We start from the raw sequence: 17,252 nt of genomic DNA, 5'->3' as shown, positions 1-17,252 counted from the left end.
GTTTGTTTGGGGATGAATAAGTGGTAGGTAGCTTTTTGCAACTTGCCAGCTCCCAGTACAGCTGTTACGGCATCGTTAGCCTCTTCTTTCAGAAACATATTCTCAGAATCACTTAAATAATAGAACAGTAGAATTGCACAGCTGGAAGGGAAACCCAGGGTCATCTAGTCCAACCCGCTGCAATGCAAAAATCTCAACTAAAGCATCCATGGCGAGATGGCCACCCAACCTCTGTTTAAAAACCTCCATGGAAGGAGAGTCCACAACCTCCCGAGGGCGTCTGTATGAATCTGTCCATCTTCTGTCTACTCTTGAGTGTTCCACCTTCGCTCTGCCAGAGAAAATGGCCTTTTACGTCTCTGAAACCCCCTACCAATCTTGGCCAGTTAAGAAAGTTAACGTCCAATTGTGAAGGATTTTAAGCTGCTTTATCAACTGCTCTATCTAACGTTGCTTTTTCTCGTGGTAAACTGTGCACTGCAACATCATTTGCTGTAAGCTGCATCAGGAGCTTACCGTATTTTTTGCACCATAACACTCACTTTTTTCCTCCTAGAAAGTAAGGGGAAATGTCTGTGCGTGTTATGGAGCGAATGCCTGCGGGTGGCGGGAGGATCTGCTGCAGTCGTGAGCAGAGGATCCATGGTTCCCCTTCCTTCTCTCCTCCGTGGTTACAAAGCATGGATCCACATGGATCCTCAGGATTTTTGCATTGGGCTACTCCAAACTCACTGTCAGATCACATGTCTGTGGCCACAGCATGAACCACAAAAATCATATATCCACTATTTAATTTAGAATATTTTTTTTTTCTTGTTTTCCTCCTCTAAAAACTACGTGCGTGTTATGGTCTGGTGCGTGTTATAGAGCGAAAATACGGTATATTGGTGGGAAAGGTAAACGCTTTGTTTTAGATGGCTAGCCAAGATGCGTATTTTTGGAGGGTGTCTGGAAGCAAACTCTGATTGCTGCTGCTTCTGTTAGTAATTGCTCTTCTGTGATTTGTTGGGAGTTTTTGACGGATTGTTATTTTCGGGACTTTGTGGATTTTTATCTACTTGCCTTATTGTAAAGCACCCAGTGGCTTGGGCTTATCTAAAATACAAACACATAATCCTCAACCAAGCAGCCAGAAGCTACCCTTAGCCCCAGTCTACCATTTTCCTGACCTGAATTCAGCTACCTCCCAGGCACTTTTACTTTTAAAAAAAAAATAAAAAATCACAGCTGCAGCAACAGCGAGGTTATAGAGAGATAAAACTATTGGCATGGAAAATTTTAAGTAGACCTGCGGATTAAACGAGCAGTGAGCACTGCAAGCCCAAAGTGTCATTATAAAAATGAAGCACTGCAGCTCAGGTTAGGAAGTCGAAAAGGAGAGTTTTTCTCTTAGGCATTTTGTGTGCTGAGAGCACCCTACATTCTGCTTTCTCAGCAAACAAAATGTCTAAGAGAAAAACTCCTTTTCGACTTCCTAACCTGAGCTGCAGTGGGTGGGGATTCTGGCAAAGCTACAAAGTGATCTCTTAATACTTAAATAATTTAAATTTCCTCTGAAGCTTTGGCTCACCCCCTTTTCAGGATTAATTTCCTCACCTGAAGCAGCTTGAGTCTTTACCATATATTCCTGCTTACATTCAATATCAGATTGCCACTGGCCTGGTTCACACATAATGCCAAGCCGTGGTTTATTAAACTATAGCTTCGTGTTGTACGCGAACCTTGCCAAGTGGCTGAATTACTGTTTACTGCCAACAAACCACAATCCTGATGGTTTCTTGTTGGATTACGACACTTGGTTCATTGCATTTATAGCTCGATGCTGTGTGTGAACCTGGCCACGTCATTCCTGATGCATGGCAAGGTACAAAAACACGGGAAAAGCAAAGTTAGACAAACCAACCAAGGTTTAGAGAAACATATGGCTTAATAGCTGCTTACAAACTGATTTCATATCCTGGTCTTTAAAGGTAAAGGGACCCCTGACCATTAGGTCCAGTCGTGACCGACTCTGGGGTTGCGGCGCTCATCTCGCTTTATTGGCCAAGGGAGCAGGCGTACAGCTTCTGGGTCATGTGGCCAGCATGACTAAGCCGCTTCTGACGAACCAGAGCAGCGCACGGAAATGCCGTTTACCTTCCCGCCAGAGAGGTACCTATTTATCTACTTGCACTTTGATGTGCTTTCGAACTGCTAGGTTGGCAGGAGCAGGGACTGAGCAACGGGAGCTCACCCCGTCGCGGGGATTCGAACCACCGACCATCTGATCGGCAAGTCCTAGGCTCTGCGGTTTAACCCACAGCGCCACCCGCGTCCCTTATCCTTGTCTTTAACAGGGCTTAAAGCCATGGTTTCTCTGTTTGGACATCACAGAAAACTGTGGTTTCCAACAACCTAGGCTAGAAGTGCTGGCATCAGGTACATGAGGGAAGGAGGTGTGGCCACACAGATCATTTGGGGACCAACAAACCATGGTTTACTGGCCTTAGATTACGATGTAAGAACTGGGTCCCTGAATCTTGGCTCAAAATGAGCAATCTTTATTCCTCAGAGCGGAGCCGGGATGCAGCACTTTTCAGAGCGGAAGTATATGTACTGCATTTAAGGGCACGTACTGAGGGCGCTGAGGCTGCCTTGTGTCTTGCAAAGTTCTCATTAAATCAGGGAACAGTAAATAGAGTCGGGAGATCATTGTTACCTCTTCAGTGTACTCCTTTGGCAAGGGAACTCCGGCAGCGACCTGCAAAGAGCAAAAACAGGCATTGGAGGTGGCATTCCCTATGAACTCCAATTTCATTCCCAACCCTGGCGTTTACCTGGGAGCCTGTTTAGCCCTGTTGAGAAGTTCAAAAAATAAAAGGAAAAAAATGTATGCTGTCATAAATTGTATAGGGAGAGAGTAGGCACTCCCAACCCGCTGTGAACCAGTAACAATGGACTGTGAAGTGAGCTTCCTGCTGAAGGTGCTTAGAAGGTTAATAATAATAATAATAATAATAATAATTTATTTATAACCCGCCCATCTGGCTGGGTTTCCCCAGCCACTCTGGGCGGCTTCCAACACAATATTAAAATACAGTAATGCATCAGACATTAAAAGCTTCCCTAAAGAGGGCTGCCTTCAGATGTCTTCTAAAAGTCTGGTAGTTGTTGTTCTCTTTGACATCTGGTGGGAGGGTGTTCCACAGGGCGGGTGCCACTACCGAGAAGGCCCTCTGCTTGGTTCCCTGTAACTTGGCTTCTCGTAGTGAGGGAACCGCCAGAAGGCCCTTGTTGCTGGACCTCAGTGTCCGGGCTGAGCGGTGGTGGTGGAGACGCTCCTTCAGATTCCTCACAAGCAGGATGAAGTGGACCAGAGGTGGAGTGGGCACAAATTAGACTTTTAGGAAAGGTCCCCACTTCGAGAGAGAAGGGGAGTTCTTCTACAAGGACATAGCAAAGGTTGTGAATTTTGGCTCACGTCTAGGAGTCCTGCACATTAACATAATGAACCAAGCAGCAATTGTTTCCTTCTGATGAATTCGCAAAGAATAGATGGCTGCCTCCAGGGACGTATCATTACCTCTCAACACAAGGCTCTGAGGCCAAAGGAGGAGAGACACCAGACTGTGGAGACGATAGCCAGCGGCACACAAAAGATCTCATTAGCAAAGAAGCAGTGGGCAATGCTGAGGGAATGAATTTGACCTTCCCCCTTCCTCCTGCAGACTCTTAATATTTTTCTGGAGAAGAACTCATCTTAGCTCCTGTTCCAAGCTAAGCAAAGAGGAGGTTGTTTGCCAGTCACCAGGAGGCACGACGTGTGTGTGTGTGTGTGTGTGTGTGCAAATTTCTCTCACTCACTTTTTACTCCATCTTTAGCTACACACACACACGTCTGTTAAAAAATAAGATCACTTTGAACTCCAAAGATAAAAAAGGAAGTAAGGTATTTCTAAGACTGGCAAAAAAGCAAACGTTCTTTGACACAGAAGGCCAGTAATTCTGCTTGACATCTCTTTAAGGAGAAGCTAAATATGGAAAATATTCAGAATACTTATCAGGGATTAGGCTACAAAAAGAAAAAAGGGAACAGCTAGAGAAACTGCCTCTTGCTTATGCCACAAAGCCTAAGGAATCTGTAAGAAACAGAGAATCAGAGCATTGCTGCCTACCCAAAATGGAGATTTGTTTCTGAAACATGGCAGTCTGGTTGCTCCGCCAACGCGGTCAATGTAAACCTAATTCATCAGAGACAAGTCTCTGCAAGGAGGCTTTGCTTATCTAAACAGCAAGGGCCACGAGGGGAAAGGAGCAATGCAAATTAAAAGCCTGACGCCTTCATAACGTTAACCATCACTTATATACTGACAGAAGCTGTTGTTTTAAAATTTTAAATAAGAAGCAAGCAGAGGACTGTATAGAGGGGGCGGGGGAAAGAGCAAAATGTCCTTTTGTTTTTTGCTTTTCCAATGAAGAAAGAGAATAAACATCATGATGGATGGTAAGGGGCAGGGAGAGGATCAGAATCAGAAAAAGAAACCGAGGGAGATTGGAGAGGAATTGAGAGCACTGGCTACCTAATAAGGGCAGCTGGAAAATGGAGCCAGATTCCTCAACATCACTGCACACTTTGGGGAAGGATAAGGCAATCTGGTGCCCTCCAGGTTTTTTTAAAATATAAATTTTATTAAGAGTTTTCAACACGTGATAGAATAAAAACCCAACTAGTCTAAAATAACAACAACAACAACAACAACAACAACAAATGTGCTAAAGGGCCCATTTATTATTATTATTATTTTAGACTAGTTGGGTTTTTATTCTATCATATGATATAAATGTGATAAAGGGCCTTTAGAGCTATTATTTTTTCCTCCTTTCTCTTTCTCCCCCCCTTTTTTCCTCCTTTCTTGTCCTTTCTTGGTTTCTTATTATTTCTGTTATTTAGTTTGATTTTTACTGCATTTTATGTAAAAAATAAAATAAAATAAATACTTATTAAAATGACAGCAACAACAATACAGAAAACGAAGGGAGAAAACGAGAAAAGACAACCCTCCATTATATCTTAATTTTTTTTATAAAAAAAATTAACAATTTCAACATAACAAAATATCAAAACATCTCATATTCATTATTTCCCCCACATTAAGTAATGTGTGAAAAGTTCCCATTCTTTTTTAAAGTCACAGTTGTCCACAGTTGTCTCGCAGTTTGTATGTCAGTTTAGCCAGTTCTGTGTAGCATTATATCTTAATTTTTGGTCCTCATACAGAGAAGTGAAACCTCTCAGCTCTCACCTGGGAGAGCTTCCCTCTTCGTCAGTCACACACCCTGAGAAAAGGCACTCTGGTATGTCTCTCCCAAAGGTCCCTTCTGTCCCATCACCTCCCTGTGTGTATCTTCATTTATCCTGAATTTTAAGCCTTCAGAAATCAAAACATACATGTGGATAATATCCACAGGTATTAATGGCCGTGCTGGCTGGAGCTGATGGGCAATGTGGTCCAGAATACCTGGAGGGCACCAGAATGGGGGAACTAAAATGACTTAAGCATTGGTCTCTGGGCTTCCCTATCGCAAAGGCCACCACTCACCGTAGGTCCTCCACCATGCATCTTCAGAGCTCGGACAGTAGCCACCAAGACGACCACATGGGGCTGCAGGCCAGAATACCGGCACTTGATGTCAAAGAACTTTTCCATGCCAATATCTGCTCCGAAGCCAGCTTCTGTCACTGCAGGCGGAACAAAAGGATAACACTGCTTTATATTATGTACAATTTTCTTTCTATTTGCTTGGCAGCATTAGCATCATTCTCATTTTAATCTCCGTCCTTAAGCCATCCACTCTAGTGTGTGTGTTTTCTGCTGTTGTTTTTTAAAGGTAAAGGGACCCCTGACCATTTGGTCCAGCTGGAGTGGTACCTATTCATCTACTTGCACTTTGACGTGCTTTCGAACTGCTAGGTTGGCAGGAGCTGGGACAAAACAACGGGAGCTCACCCCGTCGCAGGGATTTGAACTGCTGACCTTCTGATTGGCAAGTTTAACCCACAGCGCCACCCACGTCCCTATCCACTCTAGTGTTCAACTCAGAGGAATTCACACTTTGGGAAACGTGCAAGAGTTTTCCAAAACGGCAAGAGCGAAACGAGGAAACGGAACTGCCTGAAGCACAACTGAACCAGAGACGCGCAGCAAAGATGAAAACCAGAGGGTTTTAAAAACTCCTCTTTCCTTTCTATTCACACACCTCTAGCAGAAGCTCCCCAGGCATGGCATTAATAAGCAGCAGCAGCAAACTAGGAGAGACAGGGCAGTGACGATGCTGCAAAGGGTAAGGCATTCCTAGCAGAGATCCGGCAAGCCCCTGAGTCTCTCGACTCCTAGCGCTCAGCTTACCTGGCTTCCCATCACCCGAGTCACTGCAGCACACCTGGAGGGAGAGGGGCAAGGCAGCGACATGGCCAGCATGGTGCAAACACACCAGCAGACCCGACCCGGCACTTCTGCTGTTTGTTTGCACCACACTTACTTCATTCTAGTCCAGGAATCCTCAAACTCAGCCCTCCAGCTGTTTTCGGACTACAACTCCCATCATCCCTAGCTAACAGGACCAGTGATCAGTGATGTTGGGAACTGTAGTCCGAAAACAGCTGGAGGGCTGAGTCTGGGGATGCCTGCTCTAGTCACTTCATTGCCCGCCCTCTTTCCTAGCTTCCTAGCTATGCAAAGTCCTTGCTCCAGCTGGAACAGCGTCAAAGAATTTATGCAAAATGTCCTCTGGTTTGGGGACCCCAAGCAGCCAGGTGGGCTTCCACAAAAGTCATTCCTTGTGGAATGGTCTTCCCCTGGATACAGAGCAGGCGCTGACAGTACTGATATGTCATTATTGATTCATGATTATAATAGACAAAGGAGGATTTATCTACCTGTTTATTTTATGGATAGGCTATATATAAAAGTCTTAAGCAGAAATTGGTACTTGTACAGCCGATGTGAAAGGACAAAGGTTGAAATATTATTGCAAAAATAAATATGTTAGATTTTATTAAATATTGAAATGAAAGTTGGGAAAGCAAATGTATTTGGAGCAGCAATGGAGGGAGGGGAAAAGAAGAAACGTCGGGGGTGGAGCTGGAAGTCAGCTTTTAAATTTGTACTAATTTGCTGACAATTCGATAAAAATTATGGAAAATCAATAAAAATAACTGGCAAAAAAGTAAAAAAAAAACCTCCCAGAAATAAAACCTGTTCCTTAGATTTGGAAGATGCAGATTTTCATACCTTCATGGTGTTTCATGTGTTTTAGTGGATTGTCTTAAGTAATTGTGTTGCATTTTGGGAATCAAGATTATTTTGGTTTCCCTGAAATTGTCCAGGTCCTCAAACGGAAGACAATCTTACTCGGCTACAAGTGATCGTCAGAGAAGAAGATTATGTTGCACTCTGCCTCGGTTACTTCTGATTTAAAGGCTGCATGTAAATATTCTAAATAAATAAATGATGGCAGCTGGAAGGGTGAACCAAAGTGACAAGGCCCATTTTCTCAGCCACTTCACCCACTTTGAAACCGGCTCTTTTGTCAGGCTTTAATCCCGGGGTGAGGTGAAATTATTTTGGCACGATTTGAAACAGAGGTGCAGCCATTCTGTTTCCCCCATGAAGTCCTGTTCTGAGGTGCTCTTTGAGAATATGGGGGAAAACACAGCCCCTTCCTTTGCCATTCCCTGGGGGCTGCCAGTTCAGTGGACAGCAGCTGAATATATGCAGAAAAATACCCTCTTCTACAGAGTGGGCGGCTTGTTCCTCAAGCATCTCATTTTATCCGTGAGGTGCAGTGTTAAACACACCTCCAGAGAAAGGGCAGTGACTGAAGCAGGCTTGTTAAACATATGAACTCACAGCGTGTTGTTCCTTGCAAGCCTTTCTGAACAACACAAGACTTTTGTTTTAGGCTTGGATTTCTCTCTGTCTTTTTATTTTATTTTTAAAAAACAAGAATTGCCTTGCAAAAACCCGTTGCAGTTCTATGCATGTCCAATCAGAAGTAAGCCCACTGTGTTCAATACGACTTACACCCAAGTAAACAAGCCGAGGAATCGTTGAAATGATTATGGGGAACAAACTTGGGGAAGGGGACACAACTTCACAAAGCTATTCCTCCTTGAATTACTAGGTCAATTTCACAAATGTTTTTCGGTGCAACAGCAACGATAGGGAACCCATAGCCCTCCCGATGTTGCTGGACTCCAACTCCCATCATCCCCAGCTAGAGAGGCCAACCGGGATCATGGGAGTTGTAGTCCAGAAACCTATGGAAGGCCACAGGTCCCCCACCCACTGCATCGTGCAGCCGTGAATTCCGTAAGTAAACGGTGCATGGAAGTCAGCGCACAGAGACTCACCCACAAACCCTTCCTTGCCGACGAGCTTCAGGGCAATCTTGTCTGCCAGGACGGATGAGTTGCCATGGGCAATGTTGGCAAATGGACCGGCGTGGACAAACACAGGGTTGCCCTGAGAAGAGAAGGGGGAAATGCAACTGGAAGAAGGAAATACAAAGGGAGAAAAGCGTCTTTGCCACCTGGAATGCTGCAAGCCCAACACACACTTACAAGGTAAAGGGACCCCTGACCATTAGGTCCAGTCGTGGCCGACTCTGGGGTTGCGGCGCTCATCTCGCTTTATTGGCTGAGGGAGCCAGCATACAGCTTCCGGGTCATGTGGCCAGCATGACTAAGCCGCTTCTGGCAAACCAGAGCAGCACACAGAAACACCGTTTACCTTCCTGCCAGAGCGGTACCTATTTATCTACTTGCACTTTGACGTGCTTTCCAACTGCTAGGTTGGCAGGAGCAGGGACTGAGCAACGGGAGCTCACCCCGTCGCGGGGATTCGAACCGCCGACCTTCTGATCGGCAAGCCCTACGCACACTTACTCAGAAGCAAATTCCATGGATCTCAACAGCACTTGCTTGCGAGTAAGCCTGTGTTAGGGCTCTAAAAATCTTGCAGCACTTCAAGTGTCTCTGGTGAAGCAACCCAACAAAGTGGAAATTGGGCAGAACTGAAAACCAGCAGGAAAAATCAGCCCATCACAGTCCCTTCTGTGTCGCCCCAAGTTGAGTGATATTTATTGCAATTGTTAAGAGTGAATTTAATTATTATTTGCTGGTGTTTTGAGAGTTAATTTTGTTGTGTTCTATTATATTCTAACACATCAGTGAATATCACTTTATATGACATTCGTTTTTAAAGTTATGTTTCATTATGCCTTTTTGTACTGGATCAGATTATTATAAGGTGTGTATATTTTGTGGCCGCAAACCGCCTTGTGTATAGTAATATAGAAAGATGGTATACAAATTGAAAGTGAAATGAAATGAGACTCTCTCTTTCTGCGCCAAACAGTTCTACAGGAGAGGAGGGACCTCTCACTTCTCAATCCTTGAGCCAAATCCTTTCCTGCACAGAATGGGCAGGATCCAGGAAGTTTAAACCTTTCTGGTTACTTCAGGAAAGCAGACGGCAACCCCCCCCCCCCACCTCCACCTCTGCTAGCTGAGGGTAGGGGAAGAAGATGCAATCTTGCCTGTTAGGAATTAATTTCCCTCATAGCTCAGAGTCCTTTCTTGGCCACCCCCACACCTTCTGGGAATGCGACAAATCTGTAAACCACATCCATTCTTACTGCGTTGTATTTCGGTACTTAAATCGCAAGAGCTTTGCCTCTGGATTAAGAGCCTGCAGAATTTGCAAGAATCCCAGGCTAGCATCCTGATTCCAACAACACCTCTGGATAAACAACACTTCCTCTTGTTTTCCTCGCAGTAACTCGTATTCCAAGATCCACTGCCTCTGCATGGGAAGGTTCTGTTGATCATGGCCAGTTGCCCTTGACAGGTCTATATAATTTCTGTTTTAAGCAACATGAAGACCAATCCCCATTTACAACCTGTGTGCTCTGAGGTAAGGCAGAAGCTAGGAAGACTAGGCCAAGCAGCAGAGAGCCACCAGCTCCTGACTGGACTGCCAGTGGCTTGGGAGAGCTGTTGAGGCAGCCTTTGTCCCTCCTTCCCCAGCCATTCCCCCCCCCCCCTTGGGGGCAGGCAGAAGAGGATAAATCCAGGCCAGGGATCTAGTGCCATCGGCAGCTGATTCCACTCTGAGATTATTTTTCTACCATTTCATAGATTAAGGGTCTCATGACTGAGCTATCCCGTTTGTTTGTGTTAATGTTTTTTTAATCGTAAACCACTTTGGAAACACAGCAAACAAACAAGGCAAAGCGTGAAGGGGTGGTTGGTTGTCAGGTGCAAAATGTTCTTGAGAACCACTGCCTCACAGCATTTGGGGGGGGCAGGTAGGTTTTCCGATTCCCAACTGAAAGCACAAAGCTTGCACAAGATATGCACTTACCTCCAGAGTCTGCATGAGGTTTGGCTCAATAGCATCTTTCATCAAAACTGCCAGGGCACCACTAACTCCCTAAAGAAAGAAGTGTTTAGAGTTACCTGGGTGGCAGTTCTGACCAATTTCTTAAGGTTTAGGATGCTCCAAGAACCGCAAGGGAGCCCACTATTCTACCTTGACAGAAATAGGATGCTAAATGAACACAATTGAGGATGCCACGCTCACCATTCCATAATTACAGGTAGGGCAATTTCACACATGTACGATCTACCTCTGGGATCCTAAGCATAGTGTTCGAGTGCCGAAGAGACCAGCCTTGGTGCGTGCGAGGCCTCTACTTCTCCCTATTTTTAATTTTAAAATGTAAATTAAAGCTGGTGTCCAGGGAAATTTACCTTAGGCACACAATGGGATTCTGGAGCAGGGTCTCCTCCGACTACCTGAATCACTAGGGGCTTGCAAAGAGGAATATGCTCCGCAAGTTCTGCTTCATTCCTGCGCTGCAGGGGGTTGGACTAAATCAGGCATAGGCAAACTCGGACCTCCAGATGTTTTGGGACTACAATTCCCATCATCCCTGACCACTGGTCCTGTTAGCTAGGGATCATGGGAGTTGTAGTCCCAAAACATCTGGAAGGCCAAGGTGTTAGGATATTTCCATTCCACCTTAAAAGGGAGCAGGCTTTGTGAGTCACAGAGTCTGCGTATTTCCTGTTAACAGGATGTTTATGTTTTCTATTGCTTTCGTTTCTCTCTCTCGGTGCCTCAACGCTGAAGCAGGCAGTCATGTTTTTCTCTGTTCTGACTAACGCAGAATAAACTTATAAATAATGCTCTCCTGTGTGCATCTTTTGCTGTGCATTATCTGCTGATAAGAGCGTGCATCAGCCCTGGAATGTGGCAAGCTATTTCTGGAGCTCGTGTCGCTAATTGCTGATACTGCGTTTCTGCGTGTCTACGGGAGATCGGAGGCGACGTGGGGCCATGATGGACTTTGTCTCCCTGGCAGTATCCCTGGAAAAGATGACCTTTGGGTCCCTTCCCACTACACAATTCTATGCATCTAAGTTATCCTTGGGCCAGCAAAGATTTATGAGCTCAACACCCAGATCCAAGAGACAGCTGAACCCGAATTAAGTCCGGCAGAGGTTTCTGGGAAACTTGCACCGTCAAGGTCAGTTTTGGCGATGTTTCGTCTTCTGAGGAAGATTATGGCCTACGTACCAGATCTTCTGTGGTAATTGGAACGCCGTTCTTGCTGGAAGCTACCACCATTTTGGCTAGGCGACGCCTCATGTCCTCCAGGCCATCTGTGAGAGCCAAGACCGCCATGATTTCACTGGCAACCGTGATGTCGAACTGAGCCTGCCGGAGGGAAGGACAGGGTCAAAAACAGTCTCCTTTCAACCCAAGCAGCATTTTTTTGTTTTAAAGGAGAACCACTGTCTCTGGATACAAACTATCGTGGGGATGTGGGGTGGGGGAATAATAATAATAATAATAATAATAATAATAATAATAATAATAATAATAATAATAATAATGATGATGATGATAATATATTATTTATACCCTGCCCATCTGGCTGGGTTTCCCCAGCCACTCTGGGCGGCTTCCAACAAAACACTAAAATACAATAACCTATTCAACATTCCCTAAACAGGGCTGCCTTCAGATGTCTTCTAAAAGTTTGGTAGTTATTTTGCTCTTTGGCATCTGGTGGGAGGGACATCTCGCAAGGGCCCTGTTTCCTTGGAGGGAAGTGGTTGGGGGCTGCATGCTGGTGGATGCGCAGGGCTCCTGCAAACTGCAGAGGCTGAGATAAGACGAGGGGATTTCGACAGGGATAGCAAACAACACCCACTGACATTCCCAGAGCTTTGCCCTCGTTTGTATCTGGGCACCCTGGTGGTGGGGAGGGCCAAAGTGGGCAAGGCTGGAGCGAACACCCCCCTCCTTCACCCCATACACTTTGTTCAACCCCTGACCTCTGGGTAGCTGAATTGCTTAGCTGAGCTTTGCAAACTTGTCACGCTGGTGACACACTTTTTAGACATGCATGATTTTGCGACACGGTACTTCAGTGTTACTAGCAAGCCAGAGGTTTAAACTAACCCCTTGCCAGCCCCATGAAGAGCGCAGGGAGCATTCGCACGGCACACCTGCACACTGCAGCTGACATGCTAACGTGATGCGACACACAGTTTGGAAAGCTCTGGGTTAGAGTGTGATGCTGATAACGCCAAGGTTGCAGGTTTGATTCCAGTAAGAGACAGCTGCCTATTCCTGCATTGCAGGGGCTTGGAGAAGATGATAGGCTCCCTTCCAGGGCTCTTCCATCCCTGGCAAAGGTGGGGAGCCTCAGACCCAGGGGACGAATGTGGCACCTCAAGCCTCTCCACCCCACTCAGGACTTTCCTTCTGCCACATCTCCTTGACCCTGTTCATTGCCCTCCCTCAAGTGTTTTTGCCTGGCTGGAATGTGTCCTTGAACTGCAAGAGTTTCTCTTGCTCGCCTGGACAGCAAGATGGATTTTTGTGGTTAAGAGGCGAGAGAAGCATTAGACTCAGGGGTCAATGTGGCCTTTTTGCTTGGCCCCCAAGACGCTTCCCAGGTCACCCACATCTGAAAGCTACACCTTCCTTGAGTGCTTTTGCCTTTCTGGAATGAATCCTTGAACTGTTAGTATTTCATGCATCCGTTGCTGCAGATGTGATTGGTGTAAATCACATGCCTGTCTGGGAAGATGGTGGGAACGGAAGATAGCGTTATCTCTCTTCTGTTGTGGGTACTGTTGGACTGTACTTTTGCTTTTACTTCATCCTGTTCTCTCTCGGAGCTGGTGAGAGAGGGCGCCATAATTCTTTGTCTGTACATTGTTGTTGTTTAGTCGTTTAGTCATGTCCGACTCTTCGTGACCCCATGGACCAGAGCACACCAGGCACTCCTGTCTTCCACTGCCTCCCGCAGTTTGGTCAAACTCATGCTGATAGCTTCGAGAACACTGTCCAACCATCTCGTCCTCTGTCGTCCCCTTCTCCTTGTGCCCTCCATCTTTCCCAACATCAGGGTCTTTTCCAGGGAGTCTTCTCTTCTCGTGAGGTGGCCAAAGTATTGGAGCCTCAGCTTCAGGATCTGTCCTTCCAGTGAGCACTCAGGGCTGATTTCCTTCAGAATGGATAGGTTTGATCTTCTTGCAGTCCATGGGACTCTCAAGGGTCTCCTCCAACACCATAAGTCCAAAGCATCAATTCTTCGGCGATCAGCCTTCTTTATGGTCCAGCTCTCACTTCCATACATCACTACTGGGAAAACCATAGCTTTAACTACACGGACCTTTGTTGGCAAGGTGATGTCTCTGCTTTTTAAGCAGAGTACATAGTGTGTACATAGTGTGTAAATAAATACGTAGATTAACTCTACGATGTCTCATGCTTCTTGCTATGCAATGCTAGAAGATTAGTGTGCATATGCCATCTGGTATATGTCGCTGAGCGCACTGGAGAAGAAGTGAAATGCCTTTTCCAGAGCTGCGCATACCAGAGAATGCTCGGAGTGCGGGGGCTGCAGGAGCACCCCAGGGCATTTTCCAACATGAACTGCCACAACGCCTTTCGCTTCCCTGGAAGAAATCCATCTTTAGCGTGGCAGCACCACACTTTGGAATTCCCTGCCTGTTGACACTGGGCAAGTGCCTTCACTGTACTTTTTATGCTGCTTGCTAAAACCATCTTTGTTTAAGGCGTGCAGAATGATGACGTATGCTTTAATCTGGTTTTTGAATAAACAACCAAGGAAATCCCCTGTGTTGCAAAACAGACAACTCTGAACAGCCACAAGCAACATGCGGCTAATAATTTGCTAACAACAACAGTCACAGTCAGTGCAGAACCGTTTTTCCAGATGATGAACTGTTTCAATGGTAATTCATCATCAGCAAATGAATTGTCCCTACAGGTACATCTAGTAGCAAAGGATCAGCAATCACCGAGAAGTGTAGTAAAAACTGTTCTACGCTTTGTTCGGAGGACCAATCACTGCTCATTTGCAGGACTGTGACTGTTGAAAGGCATTTTGCCTCCATCTCCAGGTTCTTTGGCACTGACTAACTACGCTCTCTATTGTTGTTCATGAACATTATTTGACTCCGATGATTTGTTACTCCACTGCATATTTTCTGTTTATGAATTGTGAAACATTATAATTTTGTAACTATTTTGTTAGCACATTATTAGCTGCGTGTTGCCTGTGGTTGTTCAAATTAATCGCCGATTCTGTTTTTTTTTAAATTAAATGTTCCCAATCGTTTTTAGCTGTTCCCCCAACCCCTGATAATGTTACTGTTTTTGTAAACCATTTTGAGGTTTTATTACAATCAAGCGGTATCTAAATCTTGGGAAACAAAATATATAAATAAAATAGAGATAAATGATGGGTGTCTACAATACACATACCTCTCACTTTCGTATGGCTGGAAAGTCACCTGTTGTAAGGTAAGAGTCACCTCCATTGCTCCATCCACATTTTGCCTCTAGCTCCCCCTACCACCTGCATGCTGTCCCCAGAAGGGATGAAAAAGGTTTCCAACCACTACCCATGTTCCGCAGGAAAGATAGCGCAAGGTTGTGCTGGAAGAATGCCATTTTTTATTCCAAAGACAACACAGAGTCAAGCAAACTAGATGTCTGAAATGGAGAAGACTACGGGGGTACCTTGGTTCTCAAATTTAATCTGTTCTGGGAGTCTGTTCAACTCCTGAAACGGTTCGAAAACCAAGGTGCGGCTTCCAATTGGCTGCAGGAGCTTCCTGCACTCAATCAGAAGCCGTGGAAGCTGCGTTGGATGTTCAGCTTCTGAAAACGTTTGCAAACCAGAATACAGTCATACCCTGGGTTAAGTATGCTCCGCGGCAACCCGGAAGTAACGGAACGCATTACTTCCGGGTTTCACCGCTCGTGCATGTGCAGACACTCAAAATGCCATCACGCGCATGTGCAGAAGCGGCAAATCGCGACACATAGGGGCGGGTTGCATTCTACTCAGGATGCGAACGGGACTCCGGAACAGATCCCATTCGCATCCAGAGGTACCACTGTACTCACTTCCGGGTTTGCAGCGTTCAGGAGCTGATTTGTTCGGGAGCCAAGCTGTTTGATTACCAAGGTACCACTGTACTCCAAAACACTGTGGGTGGAAAAGCCAGTCCCTCAGAGCACTTTAGCACCAGGTACAGTGGTGCCTCGCAAGACGAAATTAATTCATTCTGCGAGTTTTGTCGTCTTGCGATTTTTTCGTCTTGCGAAGCACGGTGTCGGGAAAGTTTTGGAAAAGCTTCAAAAACCTCAAAAAGCTTTAAAAACCTCAAAAAAGGCTACCACACCTATGAGTTGCTCCTCGAAGTCAAGTCACAACTGTATTAACGGTGTTAAGAAAAAGGAAACAAACTTGCAAGACGTTTCCGTCTTGCGAAGCAAGCCCATAGGGAAAATCGTCTTGCGAAGCAGCTCAAAAAACAAAAAACCCTTTCGTCTAGCGAGTTTTTTTGTCTTGTGAGGCATTCGTCTTGTGAAGTACCACTGTACATATTATCACCCCCCCCTTTATGTTCTCATGCACATCATCTGTAGAAAAGCACTCAGTGGGGGGGGGGGGGACCAACACCTCTTGGCTCAAGGTCAACCCAGTTGCTAAGGGAGGGTAAGATGCTATTGTTCAAAGACCAGCCAGTCCCCCCCCCCCCCGCAATAGGAAAGCATTTTGGAATGAGAGAGGAAAGGGCACTTACTGTGCGTGAGAACCCCTTTTCAGTTGGAGACTGCCCAATAGTGATCTTCCGCAGAAACCTGTCATTTGTGTCCATCACTGAGCAAGGGAAAGCGAAGAGAGGGAGGGAAGGAGAGAATGAATGGATGAATGGTTGAAAGCAGGTTAAAAAGGACCCTGTGATATGGGCATTTTAGGCAGGTTTTTTGGGGGGGGGGGCTAGAAAAGGGTCAGCAACCTTTTTCAGCCGTGGGCCGGTCCACCGTCCTTCAAACCATGTGGTGGGCTGGACTATTTTTTTTTTTTTTGGGGGGGGGAATGAACGAATTCCTATGCCCCACAAATAACCCAGACATGCATTTTAAATAAAAGCAGATATTCTCCTCATGTAAAAACACCAGGCAGGCCCCACAAATAACGCAGAGGTGCATTTTAAATAAAAGGACACATTATACTCATGTAAAAACACACTGATTCCCGGACCGCCCGCGGACCAAATTCAGAAGGTGATTGGGCCGCATCTGGCCCCTGGGCCTTAGGCTGCCTACCCCATTAGCTCAGAAAAGCTGCTGAAAGGTGAATGCCTACTCATACGTGCACACACTCAAAGACATGCAGGAACACACAGACACAGATGCACAGCCCTCTCCCTCCCAAAAACTTTTAGAGGTCAACAGTTTCCCCAAGCGTTCCGATCAGCGCTGAGCAGCTACATCTCAAGAGCTGCCCAGCAGCGTCCGTGCGGCTAGCCTGCCTAGAAAATCAAATTAAATGGTAGCTCCCTGTGCTGACCGGAACATCTCTGCCGGCCACTTCCTGCTGCCACATAAGCCCACCGAGAGGGAGCACATAGGAAGGAGAAGGCCCAGCAGAAGGGATGTTGCACAGGGCCCTCCTCAAATCTTGAGCCAGCCCTATCAATAACTCTGTAATTCTGGGGATGTTCCTGATTGGAAGTCGGCAAGCCCAGAGCAATGACTCATGCAGAGAAGCAACGGCTGTCTCCTTGGAGGATGGACAGTTCTGCTACACAGGAAGCGGAGGACCATAACTACCTATAATCTGTGTGCAATCAGATTTTGGCTAAC

At 45.9% G+C, this 17,252-nt stretch overlaps 1 protein-coding gene across 1 annotated transcript in view; it reads right to left on the bottom strand.

Moving 5' to 3' along the window:
* The window catches only part of MTHFD1 (methylenetetrahydrofolate dehydrogenase, cyclohydrolase and formyltetrahydrofolate synthetase 1), a 74,476-nt gene that overhangs the window by 21,657 nt on the left and 35,567 nt on the right, over positions 1–17,252 (bottom strand). The window contains exons 17-22 of the mRNA XM_028742995.2: positions 16,187–16,263; positions 11,625–11,765; positions 10,407–10,475; positions 8,393–8,504; positions 5,580–5,719; positions 2,699–2,740 (exon numbers count right to left, since the gene is read on the bottom strand). Coding sequence (XP_028598828.2) covers positions 2,699–2,740; positions 5,580–5,719; positions 8,393–8,504; positions 10,407–10,475; positions 11,625–11,765; positions 16,187–16,263 — 581 coding nt within the window. The remainder of the gene's footprint in view (positions 1–2,698; positions 2,741–5,579; positions 5,720–8,392; positions 8,505–10,406; positions 10,476–11,624; positions 11,766–16,186; positions 16,264–17,252) is intronic.

The sequence above is a fragment of the Podarcis muralis genome, chromosome 1, assembly GCF_964188315.1.
Source record: "Podarcis muralis chromosome 1, rPodMur119.hap1.1, whole genome shotgun sequence".
Classification (NCBI taxonomy): domain Eukaryota; kingdom Metazoa; phylum Chordata; class Lepidosauria; order Squamata; family Lacertidae; genus Podarcis; species Podarcis muralis.
The sequence above is the reverse complement of the archived record's forward strand: the minus strand, read 5'-3'. Positions and strand labels throughout refer to the sequence as shown.